General features: G+C 35.1%; 2 protein-coding genes across 2 annotated transcripts; one reads left to right on the forward strand and one right to left on the reverse strand.

Moving 5' to 3' along the window:
- Positions 1 to 4,461: 4,461 nt before the first annotated feature.
- Positions 4,462 to 5,403, reverse strand: LOC118550280 (olfactory receptor 10C1-like). Its single transcript, XM_036115190.2, has one exon. The coding sequence runs from the start codon at positions 5,401 to 5,403 to the stop codon at positions 4,462 to 4,464; it is 942 nt and encodes a 313-aa protein (XP_035971083.2).
- A 15,318-nt stretch (positions 5,404 to 20,721) lies between these two features.
- On the forward strand, positions 20,722 to 21,672 carry LOC118550281 (olfactory receptor 10A7). Its single transcript, XM_036115191.1, has one exon. The coding sequence runs from the start codon at positions 20,722 to 20,724 to the stop codon at positions 21,670 to 21,672; it is 951 nt and encodes a 316-aa protein (XP_035971084.1).
- The last annotated feature ends 361 nt before the right edge of the window (positions 21,673 to 22,033 follow it).

Consider the following 22,033-nt stretch of genomic DNA (forward strand, 5'->3'; position numbering starts at 1 on the left):
GGCTCCCCGCTCAGTGGGGAGTCTGCTTCTCCCTCTTCCTCTACCCTTCCCCCTGCTCATGTTCTCTCTGTCTTTCTATCTCTCTCTCAAATAAATAAATAAAATCTTTTTAAAAAATCCGTTTTGGCTATGGAAGTGACATCAAGTTGTCTTAACATGGGGGAGCTAAGAGCTGGGCCAGTCTCAGAGAAGTAGGCATGTACTAGAAAACATCGAATTCGTGCCCATAACTTTTTCTTACTTAAATGCAGGATCTACACACATCCTTTTACTTCCATTCATTTTACAATAGGATAATTTGTGAGGTTGCTTTTTGAAGTATCTCCTCATTTTTCTAAACCAACAGTCAGTATTGATTTATCTTTTGTGGTATGTGTGGAAAATATTCTATAAACTTTCGACTTGGGGATAAACTGCTTTGAGTTCAAGAAATAAAATGCTACACAAGTTTGGTAAAGAGATTTCTTTCATCTTTTTTCCTGAAAATTCAGTGTCATTCTGAAATTCCGGGGAGCTGGAGGTTGAGAAACATTACTTCTGTGCAAACATGGATGGATTTCTTAATAGTTTGGGAATAGGTAGCAACAGTAAAGCCTCTCTAAGTGGTTTGGCAGGGCAGTGAGGATTTGAAAATGAGAGCAACACAATATAAGAGATCAGACACCCTGTGGTGACTGGCAGCTGTTGGACTGGTGTTGGGGGTGGGGAGTGCGTATGTGAGGTATATGTTATGTGTCCCAGACACAACGAAGAGAAAGCTTTGAAGGGGGCGAGGCTCTGTTACCGAGTGCCTGTAAAGCCTTCAGTCATTCTCCTCTTCTGAACTTTCTCTCACCTGAGGTTACCACAGTATCCCATGTACAACCACAAATACTTCTCAACAGGAGAGAACACATGTCCATGTTGTTCAGACACAGGAGATAAATATATTTGTTCAGCTTCTACTTGCAGTGATGTTTAGTTTCTGAGTTGAAAATATCCAGCTGAATCCTTTCCAGTTGTAATTCTATTGATAGACATCCAGGTTCTGATCATCATTATTCTAAAACTTCGGACCTGGGTGATAATTTGATTACGATGATAAACCTGAGCAAAACAATATATTGGGTATTCAATACAAAGGAAGACAGGAAAATGGCAGGGGTTGGGGAAGACAACCACAATTTAAAAATAAGATAAGTAGGAAACAACTTACATAACAGTGTCATATTTTTATCATCACCTCAGCAAATACACACACATGCACACGCGCGCACATGCACATTATATAATCCTTTTCCCAAAATAGTGAATGTAAGGTAATTGAGAGGACCAGTGACTCATGATATGGGTATCAGTTTTATTACATCCTGCAATGTGAAGTGAATTCTTGATTATCAAATTTAGCTGCTTCACTTTCTGTCCCCTTGAAGTATTTTGTTCTTGGCCTTTCTTAAACATCAATGATAAGAATATTGGAGATTTACTATTAGAGAACAGTATGATTAAATAATCAAAATAACTATTAAGACATGAAAACATCATTTCGCAGTACATGAAAGCTGAAACGTATGTATTTATGTCCATAGGACTTAACTTACTTCACAATGCTATTTTAATTAATTGATTTACTTGAGTATGAGAAGTCAGGTCAAGTGGAACACTAAACTATGCCTGGAAGTAGACTCACAAATACAATAAAATCTTTTGCAGAAAAATCAATTTCTGGGTACAAAAGAATGTCTCAAAACAATTTACAATACAGTGACTTTTATAAAAGCTGATCAATTATTAATAAAGTTAATAGCAACTATTATTGCATGGCTATTCAGTGTCAGGACATGAGCTAGGTGATTTTTAATAACATTTTACTCACTATCACCACACACCATAAACGCTACCAAAAAGAAAATAATTTGTTCTTCTGTTACTGCATTATGATAAACATATTAAAAGGTGTAGTGTATTTGAACAGAATTCCATAGACAAAATCTCAGTCTCATTTATGTTTATTACAAAGGGGATGTTTTGCATTGGAAGATACATGAAGGAGTTCCTCAAGTCCTTCTAGTCCATGAGCCTGCATATCCAAAACAACAGTAGTGGTAGGATACAAAAGGGGCCTGAAACTATTGTTCAGCCCACTAAAAAGATGGATTTTCTTCTTATTTTTAAGATAATTAGGATATTTAAACCTAAATGCAAAAGAAGGGGTGTCACATTACCCTGTATAAAATATTATAAAATATTTATAATGGTGGATGCTCTGATGAGCAAATACTTAAATAATAGCTTATTGTATGTTTTGTTTTTTACTCATGGCACTAAATGGATACAAATAGAAAACGAAATAGTAAAAATGACTAAATATATTCAGTTTAAGTAATGAATCATGGGAAATTTTTGTTGGATAATTTTGGAAAATAGTCACACTTAAACACAACTATGTAAGTATGTTCTTGGGATATGTATCTATAGTCTTTCATCTGTTGATTAATTTAAAATGTTAAATTTATAATTTGTGAAGGCTATTCTGAAGAAGAGACCAATTTTAGAATTCTCAAAAAACTAAATCAATTGTTGAAGTGAGCGTTAACCTATGATAAGAAGGGATTGATGTGACAAGAGTTATATTTTTCTCTTGTCTGTGTGATATATAGCTCTAGTACTGGTCTTCAAGAAGCTACCATTCTCCAAACAGAGTCAGAAAATGAAAGAAAAACAATTATTGAAATATTCTTATTTTATATTCATACCAATTCATACATATATTTTACCTCTTTTAACTATCACAAGTATCTCAAATACTTCTGTAGAATAAACTTGTAACTTTCACTGACAGTGTCACCTCTTATATCCCTTCAATGCCATTTTAAGATCCAATGCCAGACACATTCCAGATGCCACAAATCTAGATCACTGTTTCTCAGGGCATTTCCAGAAGTCTGCTACAGTTAAGAGTGAAGTAATAGTGTCAGAGTGATCACTCCTTAGGATCAACCCTCAATCAATGATTTATGATAATAAGTGTATATGTATATAGACCTATGTAGCAATACATTTTAGGATTGTGTTTTACATTATTTTTCCCATAAGAATAAATTTTAGTGGCCTTTTATGGTGCCTGACATATTAACAGACAATTTAGTGGCTTTCTTCCCTTCCTGTGTCATTTTCCCACTTCTGAGTCCCTTCCAAATAAATTACTTGCACTGGTATTAAGATTTGACTCTGGGGTAACAAGGTTAAGATAAAAATCAAAAGTTAACCCTAATTTCTACAAAATATCACTGAACATTTAAATTTTTTGGTCGCCTCACTTCTCCAAAGTTGCCATAAGAAACCAGTATTTGTTTAAAAGTTATTTAGTTTAATCTCTTATGGAAGTCTTGTTCTTCATTATTTGGGGATCAAAAATATAATAGTTTTACATCTAAAACTAATGATGTAATGTATGGTGATTAACATAACAATAAAAAATTAAAAAATATATATAATAGTTAATTACCTAGCATAAATGGGCAGTCTTTAAAGGAAATTCTATTCAAACCCATACATTTAAAAAAGGTTTACAGTGGGAGTAACAAGAGTGAATGTCACGTAAGGAGAAATTTCTCTAAAACTTCATTCATATGAAAAACCAAACACTAAGTGAATAAGAGCAAAGGAAGAATCTAGTTTTGGATAAAGAATCAGGATCCCATCAGATTTACAAGTTAGACACTTTAAACACTTAGGTAGTTTAAATACTTAGAGTTGTGTTATAGTGTATATCACTCACCAGTATTTATTAACAGTTGATTATTTAAGATGCATGATTATTAAGTATAGAGAGCTAAGTGATTAAGGAAGCATACGCCACTTAAGAACTTAAATTCTAATTGCATGTATTTGACACCAAAAGTGTACTGATTACTTCCTATTCATGTTTAACTTTTTCCCACAAGAATATTTCATGTTCCTCAGTAAAATGGTGTAAGGGGTACGAACCTTAATCTTAGTACCAATGGAGAAGGAAAAAATGAATAGTGTCCAGGACACAAGAAATGCTTGGTAATTTATTGATTGAATGAAAGATAAATAATTTAAAGATCCTACAGCATAGCTGTCTTTTGCTTAAACGCTTTGAAAAATGTACAATATTGGGGCACCTGGGTGGCTCAGTCGTTAAGCATCTGCCTTCGGCTCAGGTCATGATCCCAGGGTCCTGGGATCGAGCCCCACATCGGGCTCCCTGCTCAGTGGGGAGGCCTGCTTCTCCCTCTCACACTCCCCCTGCTTGTATTCTCTCTCTCGCTGTGTCTTTCTGTCAAATAAATAAATAAAATCTTAAAAAAAAAAGAAAAAGAAAAATGTACAATATTTGCAAGTGTTTCCCAGTTGGATGCAATAAATACTTTAAGGACAATGTATATTGGTAGAAGGATCATAAAACGTCAGGTAACTTTTCTATCTGTGTAAGTTTCATCTACTATGGCCGGTTTAGGCCATTTGTCTAAGAGGATTCCTCTGTGTTACCCTTTGAAAGGCTTCCTTTACTTCCTTGTTCTGCAAGGTATAGATAATAGGATTCAGAGCAGGTGTGACCACTGTGTACATGAGTGCAGTTGCTTTGTCTGTTTCTGGAGTGTGTGCAGTCTTTGGTTGAAGATAAGTGAGCAAGGCAGTGCCATAGAACAGAGAAACAACCAGGATATGAGATGAACAGGTGGAGAAAGCTTTGCGTCTGCCAGTTGCTGAGGGGATTCTCACGATGGTTACAAGAATTCGCAGGTAGGAGCACAGGATGAGCAAATAGGGAGTCATAATGAAGAGCACGGAGACAGCGAACATCACAGTCTCAATGTGGGAGGTATCAGCACAAGCCAGTTTCACTACAAGCATGATGTCACAAAAAAAGTGATGAATCTTTCCTGTTCCACAGAAGGGCAGACTGAAGATGCAGGTGATCTGGGTTGACTCCACCACCACCCCAGTTGTCCAAGATGCTGCAGCCAATTTCAAACACACGCAAGGACCCATCAGGAGAGTATAATGCAGTGGGTAACAAATAGCTACAAAGCGGTCATAAGCCATGGCTGCTGGCAGGCAGCATTCTGTCAGTCCCAAGATGGCAAATATGTACATCTGAGCTGCACAGCCACCCACACTTAGGGTGTTGGTCGCCACCAGCAGGTGCACTAGGATCCGAGGCACCACGCTGGTAATGTAGCACATCTCCAGAAAAGAGAGGTTAACCAGGAAGAAATACATGGGAGTGTGCAGGGAAGGGATGACCCAGATCAGGGAGATGATGATGAGGTTTCCTCCCACAGTAAACAAGTAAATGACTAAGAACACAACAAAGAGCACAGGCTGTAACTCTGCTAGAGAGGAAAAAGCTACAAATGTGAATGTGGTACAGACGGACTGATTGCCACTCATTGTTGGCGCAGAGCCAGACATCCGTGGCGACAACAGAGAGGACAGGTAATACTGAAGGAATCCAGTCACTTAGCATGGTTGTCTATCAAACCTTAGCGAAGGAGCTTTCCTAGGATCTGTGGTCTTACATGAGAACCTAGTCATTTGGGTTCCTTTTGTTAAATCTTTCTAAATAAACGCCCAGTTAAAATGGATGCAGTATTTCTTCCTGATTTTGAGTTCTAGATCTTATGGTATATTCACAGAAATTTAAAGAAAACAAAGGCTTTAAGTTACAGAATCTTTTTTGTTTTGTTTTGTTTTTATCTTACTGATATTCTAACCTTATACACGGGGTTTTAGGTAAGTATTATAAAAAGGTATTCTAATTGTAAAGAAGTTACATAAAACTGAAGTGCAAAGAGTAAAATATAATCATGCTATATTCAGGTTCTAAATTCCATGCTTTTCTTAAAGCCACAGTTAAGGATTTGGAAGGGAGTATATTTCCAGCCATTTATCTATTTAATTTCATACATATTTTTACTCATTTAGATTTGAAAAGAATAAGCCAATGATTAGGCAGCTAAAATCCATGGAAACCAAAACTAATGGAATCTCCTTTCTACAACTTCAGGGTAATTTTACAGGAAATTATGAATAGGAGAACATACCTATTCACAAGGTGAATTTTCTTTTCCTTGTTGGGCTTCTAGACCTTCTACAATTCCAAATTGGTCATGGAATAGGCAGTATTTTTATTCTGACTAAAGACTATAGGGATTGCATTTACTGCACAGGTTAATTAGATTTCTCTCAAGAGGGATTTCTTCAGAAATACAATAATGCACATTCGATGTAAATTTGATTTTCATTTTTTTAAAGATTTTATTTATTTATTTGAGAGAAAGAGAGAGAGAGAGAGCAAGCTGGGGGAGAGGCAGAGGAAGAGAGAAGCAGGCTCCCTGCTGAGTGTGGAGCCCAATGCAGGGTTTCATCCGGGACCCCGGGATCGAGACCTGAGTCAAAGGCAGACACTTATCTGACTGAGACACCCAGGTGCCCCTGGTTTTCATTTTTTGAACACATTTTCCAGAGATTACATCACTTATGTTTCAATGTGTAAAAAAAGAAGTTTCTAGTGGATTTCCATCATGCAATTGAAATAATTATTGGATTTATGAATATTTACTGTAGTAATCTTTAAACTCCTCAAATGGACAGTGCCTGTCCAGATCTTTGTGATATCATAGACACAGTGCAGGGCTCCAAAGAAGGCTCTATAAACACCACAGATGGTTTTCACTTTATTTATTATTGGTGTTTAAATTAACAACATAAATAAATAGGCCTGATCAAGGAATTCCAAAATTTTAATGCAACTAATTAAAACAATTTGTCAAAACTGTGAAAAATGTGTTTTTTGCAATGTACTCAGGAAGTGTAAAAACTCTTTCATTCTCAAGGATCCTCATTCTTCAAACCTAACACATTTTCTTCTTATTTTGTTTTTCCAGTTTTATGGAGATAAAATTGACAAATAAAATTGCATATATTTAAGTATACAATATGACAATTACATATGAGTATACATTATGAAATACTTACCACAATTAGGATAATGAAAACATACATTACCACACATTGTTATCATTTTGCGTGTGATGAGAATGCTTAGGATATGCTGTTAGCAAAGTTCAAGTATACAATACAGTATTATTAACTATAGTCATCATGCTATACATTAGACCCCCAGAACTTATTCATCTTATAACTGAAAGCTTGTACCCTTTGACCAACATCTCTTCATTTCTCCCATTCATTCTACTCTGTTTCTATGAGTTCAATTTTTTTAGAGTCCACATAACTGAGATCATATAGTATTTGTCCTTCCGTTTCTGGCTTATTTCACTTAGCATAATGCCCTCCATGTCCATCCATGTTGTCATAAATGTCAGGATTTCCTTTTTTATGGCTGAATAATATCCCTCTTTGACATTGGTCTTAGCAATAATTTTTTGGATATGACACTGAAAGCACAGGCAAGAAAAGCAAAAATAAACAAGTTGGACTACATGAGATAAAAAAAGTTTCTGCACAGCAAAGCAAAGACAGCTAAGAGCATGAACCAGACTGAGTTATTTATGAGTAAATAAAAATTAAGAAATGAAAGAAACCAATGGGAACAACATGTTGCAGAAGTTTGGTCATGAAAACTAGGAGAAAGACAGGGTGATACCTGGAGAAGAACAGAGGGCAGGATAAGATTATTTATTATTGTTATTCATTGTGTTTTTAAGATGGAAAATCATGAGCCTCTTTAAAATGTGGTGTAAAGGAACCACCTGAAATAAAACTCTTCCTCCCTCATTTGGGAAATAAAGTGGTATAACCTTTATTTTAATTTTTGAATTAAAGTATTAACTTAGAAAACTATGAACATCTCAGGGTAGAACAATTACAAACAAACATTTATCATAGTAAAATCAGTGCTTCTAGTACTTACAATGTTTGATTTGAGATAAAGATTAACTCACCCCTGGCAACAGTATGAAGATAAAACAACATGCCGAGGAATAAAACTGGACCACTTTCTTATACCATACATGAAAATAAATTCAAAATGGATGAAAGACCTAAATGTGAAACAGGAAACCATCAAAATCTCAGAGGAGAACACAGGCAGCAACCTCTTTGACATTAGCTGTAGCTACTTTTTTTTAAAGATTTTATTTATTCATCTGAGAGAGAGAGAGAGAACAAGCAGGGGAGAGGAGCAGGGAGCCTGATGTGGGGCTCGATCCCAGGACCCTGAGATCATGAGCCAAAAGCAGATGCTTAACCCACTGATCCATCCAGGTGTTCCCAGCTATAGCAACTTTTTACTAGACACATCTCCTGAGGCAAAGGAAACAAAAGCAAAAGGCAAAACAAACAAACAAACAAACAAACAAACAAAAAACTATTGGAACTTCATCAAAATAAAAAGCTTCTGCACAGCAAAGGAAACAATCAAAAAACTAAAAAGCAACCTTCTGAATGGGAGGAGATATTTGCAAATGACATATCTGATAAAGGTTTTGTATCCAAAATCTATAAGGAACTTATCAAACTTGACACCCAAAAAACAAATAATCCAGTTATAATAATCTTTTAATAATAATGTCAATGATGATGATAAATGGCCAATAATAGTAGCTAATATTTTGTGTTTACCATTTGCAAGATACGTGTTTGACAATTTATATATATTACCTCATTTAATTTTTTTTTAAGATTTTATTTATTTGAGAAAGAGAGACACAGCGAGAGAGGGAACACAAGCTGGGGGAGTGGGAGAGGGAGAAGCAGGCTTCCTGCTGAGCAGATAGCCCGATGCGGGGCTTGATCCCAGGACCCTGGGACCCTGACCTGAGCTGAAGGCAGACGCTTAATGACTGAGCCACCCAGGCGCCCCGACCTCATTTAATTTTTATGACCATTCTCTGAATTAGTATAGGTATCCTCATTACAGACAGCAGGAAACTTAAAAACAGACTTCTTAAATAATTTCCCAAGTATTATAGGTACAAAGGTGTGGAGTTGGGCTTTGAGGTCAGGCTGTCCTTATATATATATATATATATATATATATATATATATATATATATATATATAATATTTTTCCTTTCTTTTATTTTTTTAAATTTTTTTAGTTTCTTCTAACTTCAAACCTTTATTTATTTTTTATTATTTTTAAATTATGATTTTTATTATTATTTTATTATTACATTATGCTAATCACCATACATTACATCATTAGTTTTTGATGTAGTGTTCCATGATTCATTGTTTGTGTATAACACCCAGTGCTCCATTCAATATGTGCCCTCTTTAATACCCATCACCAGACTAACCCATCCCCCCACACCCCTCCCCTCTAGAACCCTCAGTTTGTTTCTCAGAGTCCATAGTATCTCATGCTTCGTCTCCCCCTCCAATTCCCCCCCTTCCTTTTTCCCTTCCTGCTATCTTCTTCATTTCTTCTTCTTCTTTTTTTTTTTTTTAACATATAATGTATTATTTGTTTCAGAGGTACAGGTCTGTGATTCATCAGTCTTACACAATTCACAGCACTCACCATAGCACATACCCTCCCCAATGTCTATCACCCAGCCACCCCATCCCTCCCACCCCCCACCACTCCAGCAACCCTCAGTTTGTTTCCTGAGATTAAGAATTCCTCATATCAGTGAGGTCATATGATACATGTCTTTCTCTGACTTATTTCGCTTAGCATAATACCCTCCAGTTCCATCCATGTCGTTGCAAATGGCAAGATCTCATTCCTTTTGATGGCCTCTGCTCTCTCTTCTGTATAAATTGTGGTGAAATAGATGGTAGAAATTGTGTAAATAAACATTGTGAGGTTGGGAGAAAAGGAAATGAAAGACCTATGAAAGAGTGTCTCCACTCATTCTGGTTATTCCCTTCATCTTCAAAGAACTATTTGACTAAAATAAAAAAATACTAAAAATCAAATGGTGCTGAGAACGTGAAAAATTGGGATTCTCATAAATTTATAACCATTGCAGAATGGTTTGATAGTTCCTTATAAGTTTAAACATACTATGACCCTTTCACCCAGAAATTCCACTCTTAGATGTTTACCCAAGAAGAAAGAAAATAAATATAAAATATACAATATGCAAAAAGACATGTACATGAATGTTTATAAAAAGTCATCATACTCTAACTTAGAAACAAGCCCAATGCTCATTAACAAGCGAATAAACAGATTTTGGTTTACTCATATAATACCACTAAAGATAGAATGAACAACTGACTCCCTCACCCTCGTGATGAACATTTAGTTGAGTGAAAGCATACAGACTCAAAATCCCATTCACTATGTGATTCAATTTACTGGAACTTTTAGAGTACCAAACAAAAATCTATGGTGATAGAAATCAGAAACTGGTTGCCTTAGGGGGAGGGAAATTGACTATAAAAGCCATGAGGAAACTCTGTGGAAGAATTTAGTATTTTCTTTTGTGTGTGTGTGTGTGTGTGTGTGTGTGTGTGTGTGTGTGTGTAGTTATATAAGATTATCAAAAAATAATTGAACTGAAAATCTGAGTTGGGTATATTATATTCTTTGTTAATTATCTATATCTATCAGACACAGATACATTTATAGGCGTACCTTGGAGATATTGCGGGGCTTGGTTCCAGGCCACCATAAGAAAGTGAATGTTGCAATAATGTAAGTCAAATAAATTTTGGTTTGACAGTGCCTATAAAAGTTATGTTTATACTATATTGTAGTCTATTAAGTGTGCAAAAACATTATGCCTAGAAAAGTAATGTATGTACCTTAATTAAAAAATACTTTATTGCTAAAATATACTAACCATCATCCAAGCTTTCAGCAAGTAGTAATCGCTGATCACAGATCACCACAATGTAATAATAATGAAAAAAGTTTGAAATATTTTGAGAATTACCAAAATGTGACACAGAGACATAAAGGAGCAAATGCTGTTGGAAAAATGACACTGACAGACTCGCTCAATGCAGGGTTGCCACAAACCTTCAATTTGTAAAAAAAAAAAAAAAAAAAAATGCAGGGGCACCTGGGTGGTGTAGTTGGTTAAGTGCCTTACTCTTGATTTTGGCTCAGGTCATGATCTCAGGGTTGTGGGACTGAGCCCCGCATCAGGCTCCACGCTGGGTGTGAAGCCTGCTTAAGATTATCTCTCTCCCTCTCCCCACTCCCCACTCACTCTCTCTCAAAAAAATAAATAAATAAATAAAAATAATGCAGTATCTGCAAAGTGCAATAAAGCAAAGCAAAATGATCAAGGTATGCCCATATATCCATATCTCCATGGAGAGACATATAATGAAAAGCCAAAGTGTCTAGAATTATACATATACTATTTTCTGCAAATAGCATCAATTTTTCCTTCACTCTAACCTTTTTATCTTTTGGTGTTTTTTAACTTAACCTTACTGCATCACACAGAAAAATATTCCAAGATTTCATGTCAAGTCTTATGATTCCCTTAGCTTTTTTTTTTAAGTAGATACACTTTATTAAATTAAATTAAGAAAGCTGCCTTTTGTAGTAACCACCCTCCAAAATAGCCCCCAATAATCCCCATCTCCTGCTGTTCAGGTCCTTGTGTAGTTCCTTCCTACATTGCAGAAACAACGGCAATGGGTGATCTACAAGTTTGCAATAAAAAAGGGATGGATATGTTAATTAGTTTGAATGTGGCAATTATTTCACAACCTATATGTATATCAAATCATCAAATTGTATGCCTTAAAAATATACAATTCTTAATTGTCAAATATACATCAATAAAAAAAGCTCTTGTTAAAAAAATACAAAGATTAAATTAAAAAGAAGATATTGGGTCTTGCATCTTGCTCTTTAGAATCACTGTTCTTGGAGAGGCCAGCTGATATGTCATGAGAACTCAGAGCAGCCCTATGGAAAGACTTACACGGCAAGTTGCCAACAGTCGCAACCAACTAAACAGCAATGCATGTTAGCCATCAAGAAGCCGATCAGCTAGCCCCAGCCCAGTCTCAGATGGCTGCAGTCTTAGCCGAAATCTTTTTTTCCAGCTTTACTAAGATATAACTGACATATAACATTGTGCAAGTTTAAGGTGTACAATGTGATGATTTGATACACGTATAGTTTGTGAAATGATTACTCCAGGAGAGTTAGTTAACACCTCCATCGCCACACATAATTATCTTCTTTGTGTGCATGTGATGAGAACATTTAAGATTTACTTTCTCAGCAACTTTCGAGTATATAATACAATATTGTTGACTATAGTCACCATTAGCTCTCCAGAACTTATTCCACCTCATAACTGGAAGTTTATACCCTTTTACCAACATCTTCCCTCCCCACCCCACCCTCCCTCTGCCCCTGGCAACCACCATTCTACTCGGTTTCCATGAGCTTAGCTTTTTTAGATCCCACGTACAAGTGAGAGCATATCTTGAGTGCAACCTAATTAATGGCTTTGAGCCAAAACTTCCCAGATAAACTGAATTCCGAAACCACAGAAATTGTGAGGTAATCAATGTTTATTACTGTTCTAAGTATTGAGGTAATTTGCGACATAGCAATAGATAATAGCAATAGATGATTATAATCAATAGATTGTTTACTGAGAGTTTTTATAAAGAATGACTGAAATACAATCAAACTCTTTGTGTGCACTAAATGAAAAGATATCATGATTTCCTACGTTTAATCTCTTAAAATGGTAAATTACATTGACTGGTTTTCTAATGTCAAATTTGATCATTTTATGTTATCATTTTTATGCATTACTGAATTATTTTTCCTAATAGCTAATTTTGGATCTTTACGTTGATGTTTAAGAATAAAATTTGTAATATTCCTTCCTAGTACAGAATTTATTGGAATTAGGTTTTAAAAGTGATTCAGCTTAATAAAATAATTTTATAATACTAACATCTCTTCCATTATTTATACACAAAAACAGTTTGTGAAAAATTTGATTACATGTGTGTATTTGTTTTTAATTGTTTGGTAGAAATTTCTGGTGAAGACATCTGGTTCTATATTTTGCGGGGATTTCTTTTGACTACTGATTCATTCTTTAAAAAATTGTCTAATTCAATTATCTTTTTCTTCCTGAGTCAGCCTTAGAAAGTTTTATTTTTTTCCTCAGGGTTTAAAAATTTTATTCATCATATTGTTATCTTCATTTGATGCTTATTCTTTTTTTATTGGAATACCTGAAGGGAGATACCTTTTATTTACTTTTTATTTTTGTTATTTATTATTCATTATCGTTTTTAGAATATTATTCACTTTATTTTCTGAGTATATCTTGGTAGAGTATTGCCAAATTTTAATTCTTTTCAAAGAATCACTGTTGGCTCCACTAATACTCTCCTCTATACATGTATTTTGTTTCATTAATCTCTGATGTTTTCTTTGTTATTTCCTCCCATTTTCATTGGGTTTAATTTGCCTTTTTTTTTTAAATTCTAGGGATGAATAGTTAAGTCATTATTTTTTGATGTTATTAAAAATTATGAATTGCACTTTAATTAGAAATTTTATGAATTCCATATTATTTTTTGACAAATCAATATGGCAGGAAGAATAATGGCTCCCCAAAGATGTCCATGCCCCAATCCCCAAAACCTGTGAATATGCTACCTCATATGGAAAAAAGGCATTTTGTAGGTGTAAAAATGCTAAAGACTTTAAGATGGGAGATTATTCTGAGCAATCTGAGTTGGCTCAATCTAATCACATGAATCCTTAGAAATGATTCTTGGAATGCGACTCTTGATCTCAGGTTCATGAGTTCAAACCCCACATTGGGAGGAATTTACTTAAAAAAAAAATGTGTGTCAACTATCCTCAAATTTAAAAAAGTAAAAGAAAAGGATCTATCCCTCAGTATAAAGCACACAAATAGTATTTTACACACCTTTAATGTTTACGTACCTTTCACATTTACACACTATATTCAGATGAGTTTAATTTGTGTTCATCATCCTCTAAGAGCTTGATATCCTCTGGATTGACTCACACGTTAAAATCTGAAACTGAAATCTATGGACCAAAACCTAGACAAATGTAAGGTCATATTTTATCTTTATTCAAGAGCTACTAGACACCCTCTTTTACTGACATGTGTTCATTCTTTACTCTTTCAAAATGAAATTTCATCAAGTGAGAATTGCTATGTAATCTTTTTGAAATGGGATCTGTGTCTATTTTAATATTCAAACCTGCTACTTAGCACAGTGCCTGTCACTTCATAGATGAACCAAAAAAAATCTATCAGAAAAGAATCTTTGATTTGTTTTCAGGCAAATCCAAAAATACAACTGGAAAATTTTTGGCTAAGATAGTTATGATGAACTACCCACAAGGTGGCAGTAATATATAGTCAAGGACTGCATTGTACGTGACATTAGGAATTGGTAAGGAGCTAGACTACTGTAGAGTGGCATTTGGACACTTATACAGTGAGCTTACACTGTATTTTATCTGAATTTTGTATGTGTATGCGGGTTGAGAAAGTGATACTCATTTAGGAACAGATAATTTAGAAAAAACTCCATTGAAGTTCACCATATGTTTGGACAAGCTGATTTTCACAGTTTTTCTTGTTGAGATCTTATAAAACTTTCATTTAATTTTTTTTAAAAAACAAGGGGCACCTGGGTAGCTCAGTGAGTTAATCGACTGACTCTTGATTTCAGCTCATCTCATGATCTCAGGGTCATGAGATTGAGCTTCATGTCAGGCTCTGCACTCAGCATGGAGCCTCCTTGAGATTCTCTCTCTCTCTCTCTCTCCCTCTGCCACTACCCCCACTCTCCCTCTCTCCCTCTGTCTCAAATAAATAAATAAATAATTTAATGAATAAATAAATAATATTTAAAAAAATAAAACAAAAGCCTGATGTATGAATTTAGTAATGCACCATTTTCCACTGATTTTCTTGCCCAATTTATAACTATATCCTTTATATGATGCATAGTTATTTATTTGGTACAAGTATGAAGTAAGATATATCAAACACAAGACAAATATCATATGATTTCACTCATATGTGGAATTTAAGAAACAAAACAGAGGAACATAGGGGAAGGGAAGGAAAAGTAAAATAAGACAAAATCAGAGAGGGAGACAAATCATAAGAGACTTAAGAGATTTTTTTTTTAAAAGATTATTTATTTATTTGACAGAGAGAGCACAGCAGGGGGAGGGGCAAAGGGAGAGGGAGAAGCAGGCTCCTCGCTGAACAGGGAGCCCGACACAGGGCTTGATCCCCGGACCATGGCATCATGACCTGAGTCGAAGTCAGGCACTTAACGACTTTTAACAAACAGGAGGGTTGCTGAGGAAACAAACTGAGGGTTGCTGGAGGGGAGGTGGGTGGGGGGATGGGCTAAATGGGTGATGGGCATTAAGGAGGGCACTTGATGTAATGAGAACTGGGTGTTGTATGCAACTGATGAATCACTAAACTCTACCTCTGAAACTAATTATACACTATATGTTAATTAAACTGATTTTAAATAAAAAAAGATAGATAAAATACATTTTGTTATAACTTTTTCTTTGAAATGGTTGGAGATTTGTCTTACTTATTTTAAAGGTGGATGTATCCAATCGAAGACTAAAAAAATACTTTAAACCATCATCTCATTGTTAGTTCACTTACTTGGAAAATAAGGATTAAGGAATATTCCTTTAATTTTTACAAATGTAGCAGGAAACTTTATATATCTTTTCTGGAAGGAAGTAAAACTAGGAAGTGATGAAGTTTTCTATCTATTTGTTATACCCACTGCTCCCGCATAGATTAGCCTTATACTCCTGTGGCCTTTTCAAGACTTTTTGTCCCCCTAAGATTTCATTAGAATTTTTAGGAATCATTCCCACTGTGCTAATTTGTAAGTATTTTAAGCTTATATTTATTTATGAGTTGGTTCTACAACAAATACACTATAATAAAATAGAGTGATTTCCATAGTTTTGTTAGTTCATTACAAAGCACTGCAAAGAATAATGATGTCTCTACTTACTAAATGAAATAATCTTAGAAATTCCAGGGGTAAAACATTCCAAGTACTAAAAAAGAAAGAAAAATTACTTACTTCTTTATGGCATTCACCATGTTAGATACTATAAGATACTGCTTCCATGGAACAGTATATGAATCTTGGTACTGTTTATAATATTCTCATATTAAAACAAACCAACAGCTAAACTATTTAGGGCTTAAGACAACAATAAAATACATGTTGATTATCAGCCTAACTTGATGTGTTTAATCATTTGAAAAAGATTATTATTAGGAAAATTTATGTTTAAAATAACATTTAAAAATGAAATAAAAATTGAAATTTAAAAATCATGCAAGTTTCAAGGACATGGTACAAATCTCTTTTATCAGTATTCGACCAAAATGTATTCCACACAAAACACAAAAATCTTATGGGGAAAATTAAAATTTATGTTCCTCACATAGTCTTGGCATATTAATGATTGTAATCCTGAGGGACTTGACCAGTGTGCACAATGGACCATCAGAAAATATCTATTATTGAGAAATACATATTGAATTGCAGTCATTATAACTTAAAGAAAATATAGATAATTCCATGAAAATTCAGTATTCTCCCCTATGAGATAAAACAGTTGTTTAATTAACAGTAGTTCCTTCTAATGTCCCTGGGATCATTTCCCCAAGGCCAGTCACACTTTGAAATATTACTACTAAAATATATCAACCATTTAGTGCCAATGCAAAGCGGGCTAGTCTGCCTAAGGTATTTGCTTAATTCTTTCTTTTTTTTTTTTTTTAAGATTTTATTTATTTACTTGAGAGAGAGAGAGAGAAGAAGACTCCCTGCTGAGCAGAGAGCCCTATGATCCCACGACCCCAAGATCATGACCTGAGCTGAAGGCAGAGGTCTAACTGACTGAGCCACCAAGGCACCCCGGTATTTGCTTAATTCTGAAGATTTGGGCTGATCAACAAAATTACTTGTCTTTAAAAATATCATTAAGCTTCCAATTAAAGAAGAAATATGGGGTTTTATTTGGTAAGATATATCTCAATATTTTTTATGACTTATTTCTTTCCTCAATTTTTCAGAAAAAAAAACTAGTTTTTTCTGGGTATCTGTGTATAATAACATTTTAAGAATAATAAATATGGGACTTTATTTTTGGAAAAAGAAGTAAGTTTATGCTTTATTAAAATAAAAGAAAACAAGAACAATAGGGCCCTTGTTCTGTCTAGAAAGCTATAGAATGCTAAAGAAAAGAGTATTAAGAAAAAATTAGAGTTGTGTACTTAAGGAATTCTGTGGATGACAACTATACAAAGTATTTCAATTCAGATACTGGGTTCATTCATTTTCCAATTTACTAACTTATACTTTGTGCTGTGCTGTTCCAGTTAGAGAATTTAATAATGATCTGAGCTTTGGTTTGTTTTCCAAATACTGATGATGTAATTGCATTGATCCATAATCAATTTTTTTTTTTAATAAGAAACACATATTTGTGAGAAAGCTGGCCAGAATGAAAGGTAAAGTCTATTTCTTCAGAAACGTTTGAAGTTGACCTGCTTAGTAAGTGAAAAACTCTTTAGCCTCATTAGACATAGCCAACTACATTAGTGGACTTAAGTAAATGTCTTTAAATTATCAAAATGCCATGCAACAAGTAAAATAGTATATTCTCTAGAGCTATTTAGTAATCATGGCAACTCAGTTACAGTTTGAAAATTAAAAAGAAAAGACATTAATATAAATCTGTGGTAGTGACTACAATCACTGCTGATGAATTTTTTTTTAAGAGGATATATGCAATGTAATGTGCAATGTAATGTAAGGCAAGAGAAAAATGTACAATACTAATTATCAAGAAATCAAGAAACTGACAATTTTCTTGGACAGCGTTATTCATGTTTTGCATTAGAGACCATGGATGGTACACTGTAGATCTTGATCACTCAAAGTTCAACCAATTCAACTTAGCATTGCTCTCTGCCACATCAATATCAGAATTCTGAGAGGCAGTGGTGGTTTAGGCATTTTAGGCATACACTAAAAATCATAATATAATAAATATAAATGAATAAATATCAATAAAATATTGATACCTTCATCAACTCTCATTCTTTTTTTTTCTCAAGACAAAAAATTTTTAGAGCCGTAACAATTTTAGAGTTGTTGCAAAATGCTGGTGAGCATGATAATACATATTAAGCTTTTTATCAGTTTTGCTAAATGTACCAGCAAAAGTGTTGTTGTTGCTATTACTGATGATGATAATTGTATTGAAGTAGTTTTGCAATTATGGTGAGAGGGTAATGGGCACAGTCACTGTTACATCTGTTACCTATTATCCTAGGACCCCTAGGGGAATGGAGAGCATGGGATCACCAGAGTTCCTTTCCTTATGCTATTGAGGACATTGGCTCAGAAGTTACATAAGCGAAAAAGACAGGTGAGATAGTACCAAAAGTACATATGTTTAGGGTGGAATTAAAACATAGAATTCTTCAATTGAGCCACTTGTTTCAGAATGGATCTATAGGCTGTGAGTTTCTAGCTCCTTAATTTCAGAGGGGAAGCCCGTTTTAAATATAATTTTACTCTAAAATGAAATAGTTAAGCTTTTTTCTCGATTAAATTTGAAATATGTATTGTGAAGTAATAGATCCAATATTCACTTAACTCCAATATTTGAAAAACACAGAAACATTGCTCATCTCAGCTTCAATGTACCATTATGAATAATTGTTTTTCCAACATGTTTCTGTGATGGCTAATATTTGATATGTTATTGCTAAGCAAAATTTGTACAGAAAATACATGTATAATTCTACTTTCAGTCAAAATAATTTATTCTAAATAAGACATAGTGCTTGAGTTCATAATAATTGAGTTGGTACTTTTACGACTAGACTAGATTTTTAGTGGACACACAATAGTGACTAACTCTCACTTCTGACCATGCAGTTTTGAAAAAGATTGACTGCTGTTGAGAGTTTAGCTAAACTACTTCATAATGCTGCTGACTTGGCATCCATTTGGGGTAGCCAAGTTGCCTGCAGTGACCTTGAACTGATATTGACCCTTCCCTCAAGTGTATATCCTAGATAACAGCCCATAGAGTCACAAGGAAATATTAGTTCCTGCTATGACCCCCCCAACTGCCCTTGTGATAAATAGTAGGCTCCTTTGTCTCCCAGGCCCTTCTCCTTAAACACCCTTAGATAAAACCATTGGGAAGCATACCAAAATCCTGCTCTTTTTGGCTTAAACTGACCAATCTGGCCTTAGCCAGGGAACCCCAAACTACTCCACCCTTGTGCCCTAATAAAAGCATGTGCCCCAGCTCCTGTTCCTCTCTCTCTGCCTGCACTGTGTGTTGACTTCCCCATGTGGCTCCTTGAGTGAGTCGTGTGCCTCCTCTAGAACCAGTGAGTAATAAATTCTATTTGCTTTCCCTTGTGTGGTCTTGTTGAACAATGCTCAACATCCCACACACCATCTTTACTTAGTAAATAATAATTGAACAAAGTCACAACACAGCATGAAGCAGAGCTGTTTTGATGGATGGGAACTGAGTGTTGGAAGGAGGACTTCTCTATTGAATGTCATATTCATTCAGAAGTTCTTTTTTTTCTACTCAACAAATATGACATTCCATGCAGAAGTCTTCCTTCCAACACTCATTTCAATTGCCATCCATCAAAACAGCTCTGCTTCCCACAACTCAAATTATATGACTATACCTAATGAGTGTAATAAGAAATAGGGGCCCAGGGAAGTCAAATTATGGTTCAACAGACAATATCAAAAATCACATACAACTGATGAATCACCGAACTCTACCTCTGAAACTAATAATAAACTATATGTTAATTAATTGAATTTAAATAAAATAAAATTTTTTTTTAAAAATCACATAAATTACCAGTCCCATGAAGATTACAGAAAAGCAGTGAAATCAAGACTATGGACTCTGAGAAACAAACTGAGGGTTCTAGAGGGGAGAGGGGTGGGGGGATGGGTTAGCCTGGTGATGGGTATTAAAGAGGGCACATGTTGAATGGAGCACTGGGTGTTATACACAAACAATGAATCATGGAACACTACATCAAAAACTAATGATGTAATGTACGGTGATTAACATAACATAATAAAATTTTTAAAAAAGCAAAAAAAAGTATATGTTTTTATTTTTTACTTATGTTTATTTACTGTTTCTAATATATACATATATATGTGCATACATATATGTATATGCAAATGTATATGTGTATGCACAGAGTGAATGATGGTGTGGAATACACTCCATTCGGTAGAAACATATACTTAATATAATAAAAGATTAGAAAAGTGAAACTAGCCCATAATTTATCTTTTTGTACCCTGGACTTATTTTATATTTTTAAAAAAGTAGTAGATGATTCTATTGTAATGATTATCTGCCTAAACTGCTTCTACTTAATTGTGATAATAACATGCCTCTGACGAAGAATATGAGCTACAGACTGTGACCACTGACAAGACAAAGTCTGCACCCAGGTGATAAGCAATTAGTAGGATTCATGCAAAATATCTTTTTCCTTAATTTTATCTTATTTTAAACATTCTTTCCGCTTCAGAGAAATAGAATGGTGAGATGTGTAAGCACAGAGATGCAGTTATGGCTTTTATTGCTATTTTTAAGGTTATATCTATAATTAAACAATATCCTTTGATGCACATACTTTGATTCTTACAGAGAAACTAGTCTAAGATATGATTTGTGAAAATCACACCAGAGTCACTGAATTTATTCTTCTCGGTTTTACAAACAATCCTGAGATGCAAGTTTCCCTCTTTATTTTGTTCCTCATCATCTATTCAGTCACTTTGTCGGGCAACTTCCTTATCATCACAGTCACCAGTGTGGATCCTGCTCTTCAAACACCCATGTACTTATTTCTCCGGAACCTATCACTTCTTGAAGTCTGTTTTACCTTGGTCATGGTGCCGAAGATGCTGGTGGATCTAGTGTCTCCAAGGAAAATCATCTCTTTTATAGGCTGTGGGATCCAGATGTACTTTTTCTTCTTCTTTGGCAGCTCTGAATGTTTTCTCCTGTCTATGATGGCGTATGATCGCTTCGTGGCCATTGGTAACCCTCTCCGTTATTCAGTCATAATGAATAGGTCCCTATGCTTATGGATGGCTGTCGGCTCTTGGATGTCTGGTGTTCCTGTCTCTATGCTACAAACAGCTTGGTTGATGGCCCTTCCTTTCTGTGGACCAAATGCCATAGACCACTTTTTTTGTGATGGTCCTCCAGTGCTGAAACTTGTCACTCAGGATACAACCATGTATGAAATGCAAGCACTTGCCTCCACGCTACTATTTATCATGTTTCCTTTTTCCCTCATTTTGGTCTCCTATACCCGCATTATAATAACCATCCTGAGGATGTCCTCTGCTACTGGTCGCCAGAAGGCATTCTCCACTTGTTCATCACACCTCATTGTGGTATCTCTTTTCTATGGAACAGCCAGTTTGACCTACCTACGGCCCAAATCCAACCAGTCTCCCGAGAGCAAGAAGCTAGTGTCATTGTCCTACACTGTCATCACTCCTATGTTAAACCCCATAATCTACAGCCTAAGGAACAATGAAGTTAAGGCGGCAGTCAAGAGGACAGTTATTCGAAAAGTCTTGCAGAAGTTAGATGTGTTTTGAGTTCTATTGCGTAATGCTTCTAGACAAAGTAGGGGCAGCAGAACCCACAGACAAAAGCTTAAAAGGAGTACAAGATTTACTCTGATTTTGTCAGTGTCACTTGCTGTGATGGGAGGCTCTCAGTATATCGGTCAGACTCCCAGCAAGAGACAGATGGTACCTGTTGGGATAATTGAGAGAATCTTTATGAGGGGGCTATTTATGAATTGGGGGCAAGGCTAGATAATTGTCACAGAGCTCACATGATGAAAATTCCACATGTCTTGATATGAAGGGGCAGGAGAAGAAGTATTACTTGGAACCTGGAGGATGCTACAGCTATAAGTAAAAGCCACACAACAGGAACTCTGTTCTTTAGTAG

Source organism: Halichoerus grypus, chromosome 6 (assembly GCF_964656455.1).
Source record: "Halichoerus grypus chromosome 6, mHalGry1.hap1.1, whole genome shotgun sequence".
Classification (NCBI taxonomy): Eukaryota; Metazoa; Chordata; class Mammalia; order Carnivora; family Phocidae; genus Halichoerus; species Halichoerus grypus.

Coding starts and splice junctions, on each gene's coding strand:
- LOC118550281 (XM_036115191.1), top strand. CDS start 20,722: ATGATTTGTGAAAATCACACCAGAGTCACTGAATTTATTCTTCTCGGT.
- LOC118550280 (XM_036115190.2), bottom strand. CDS start 5,403: ATGAGTGGCAATCAGTCCGTCTGTACCACATTCACATTTGTAGCTTTT.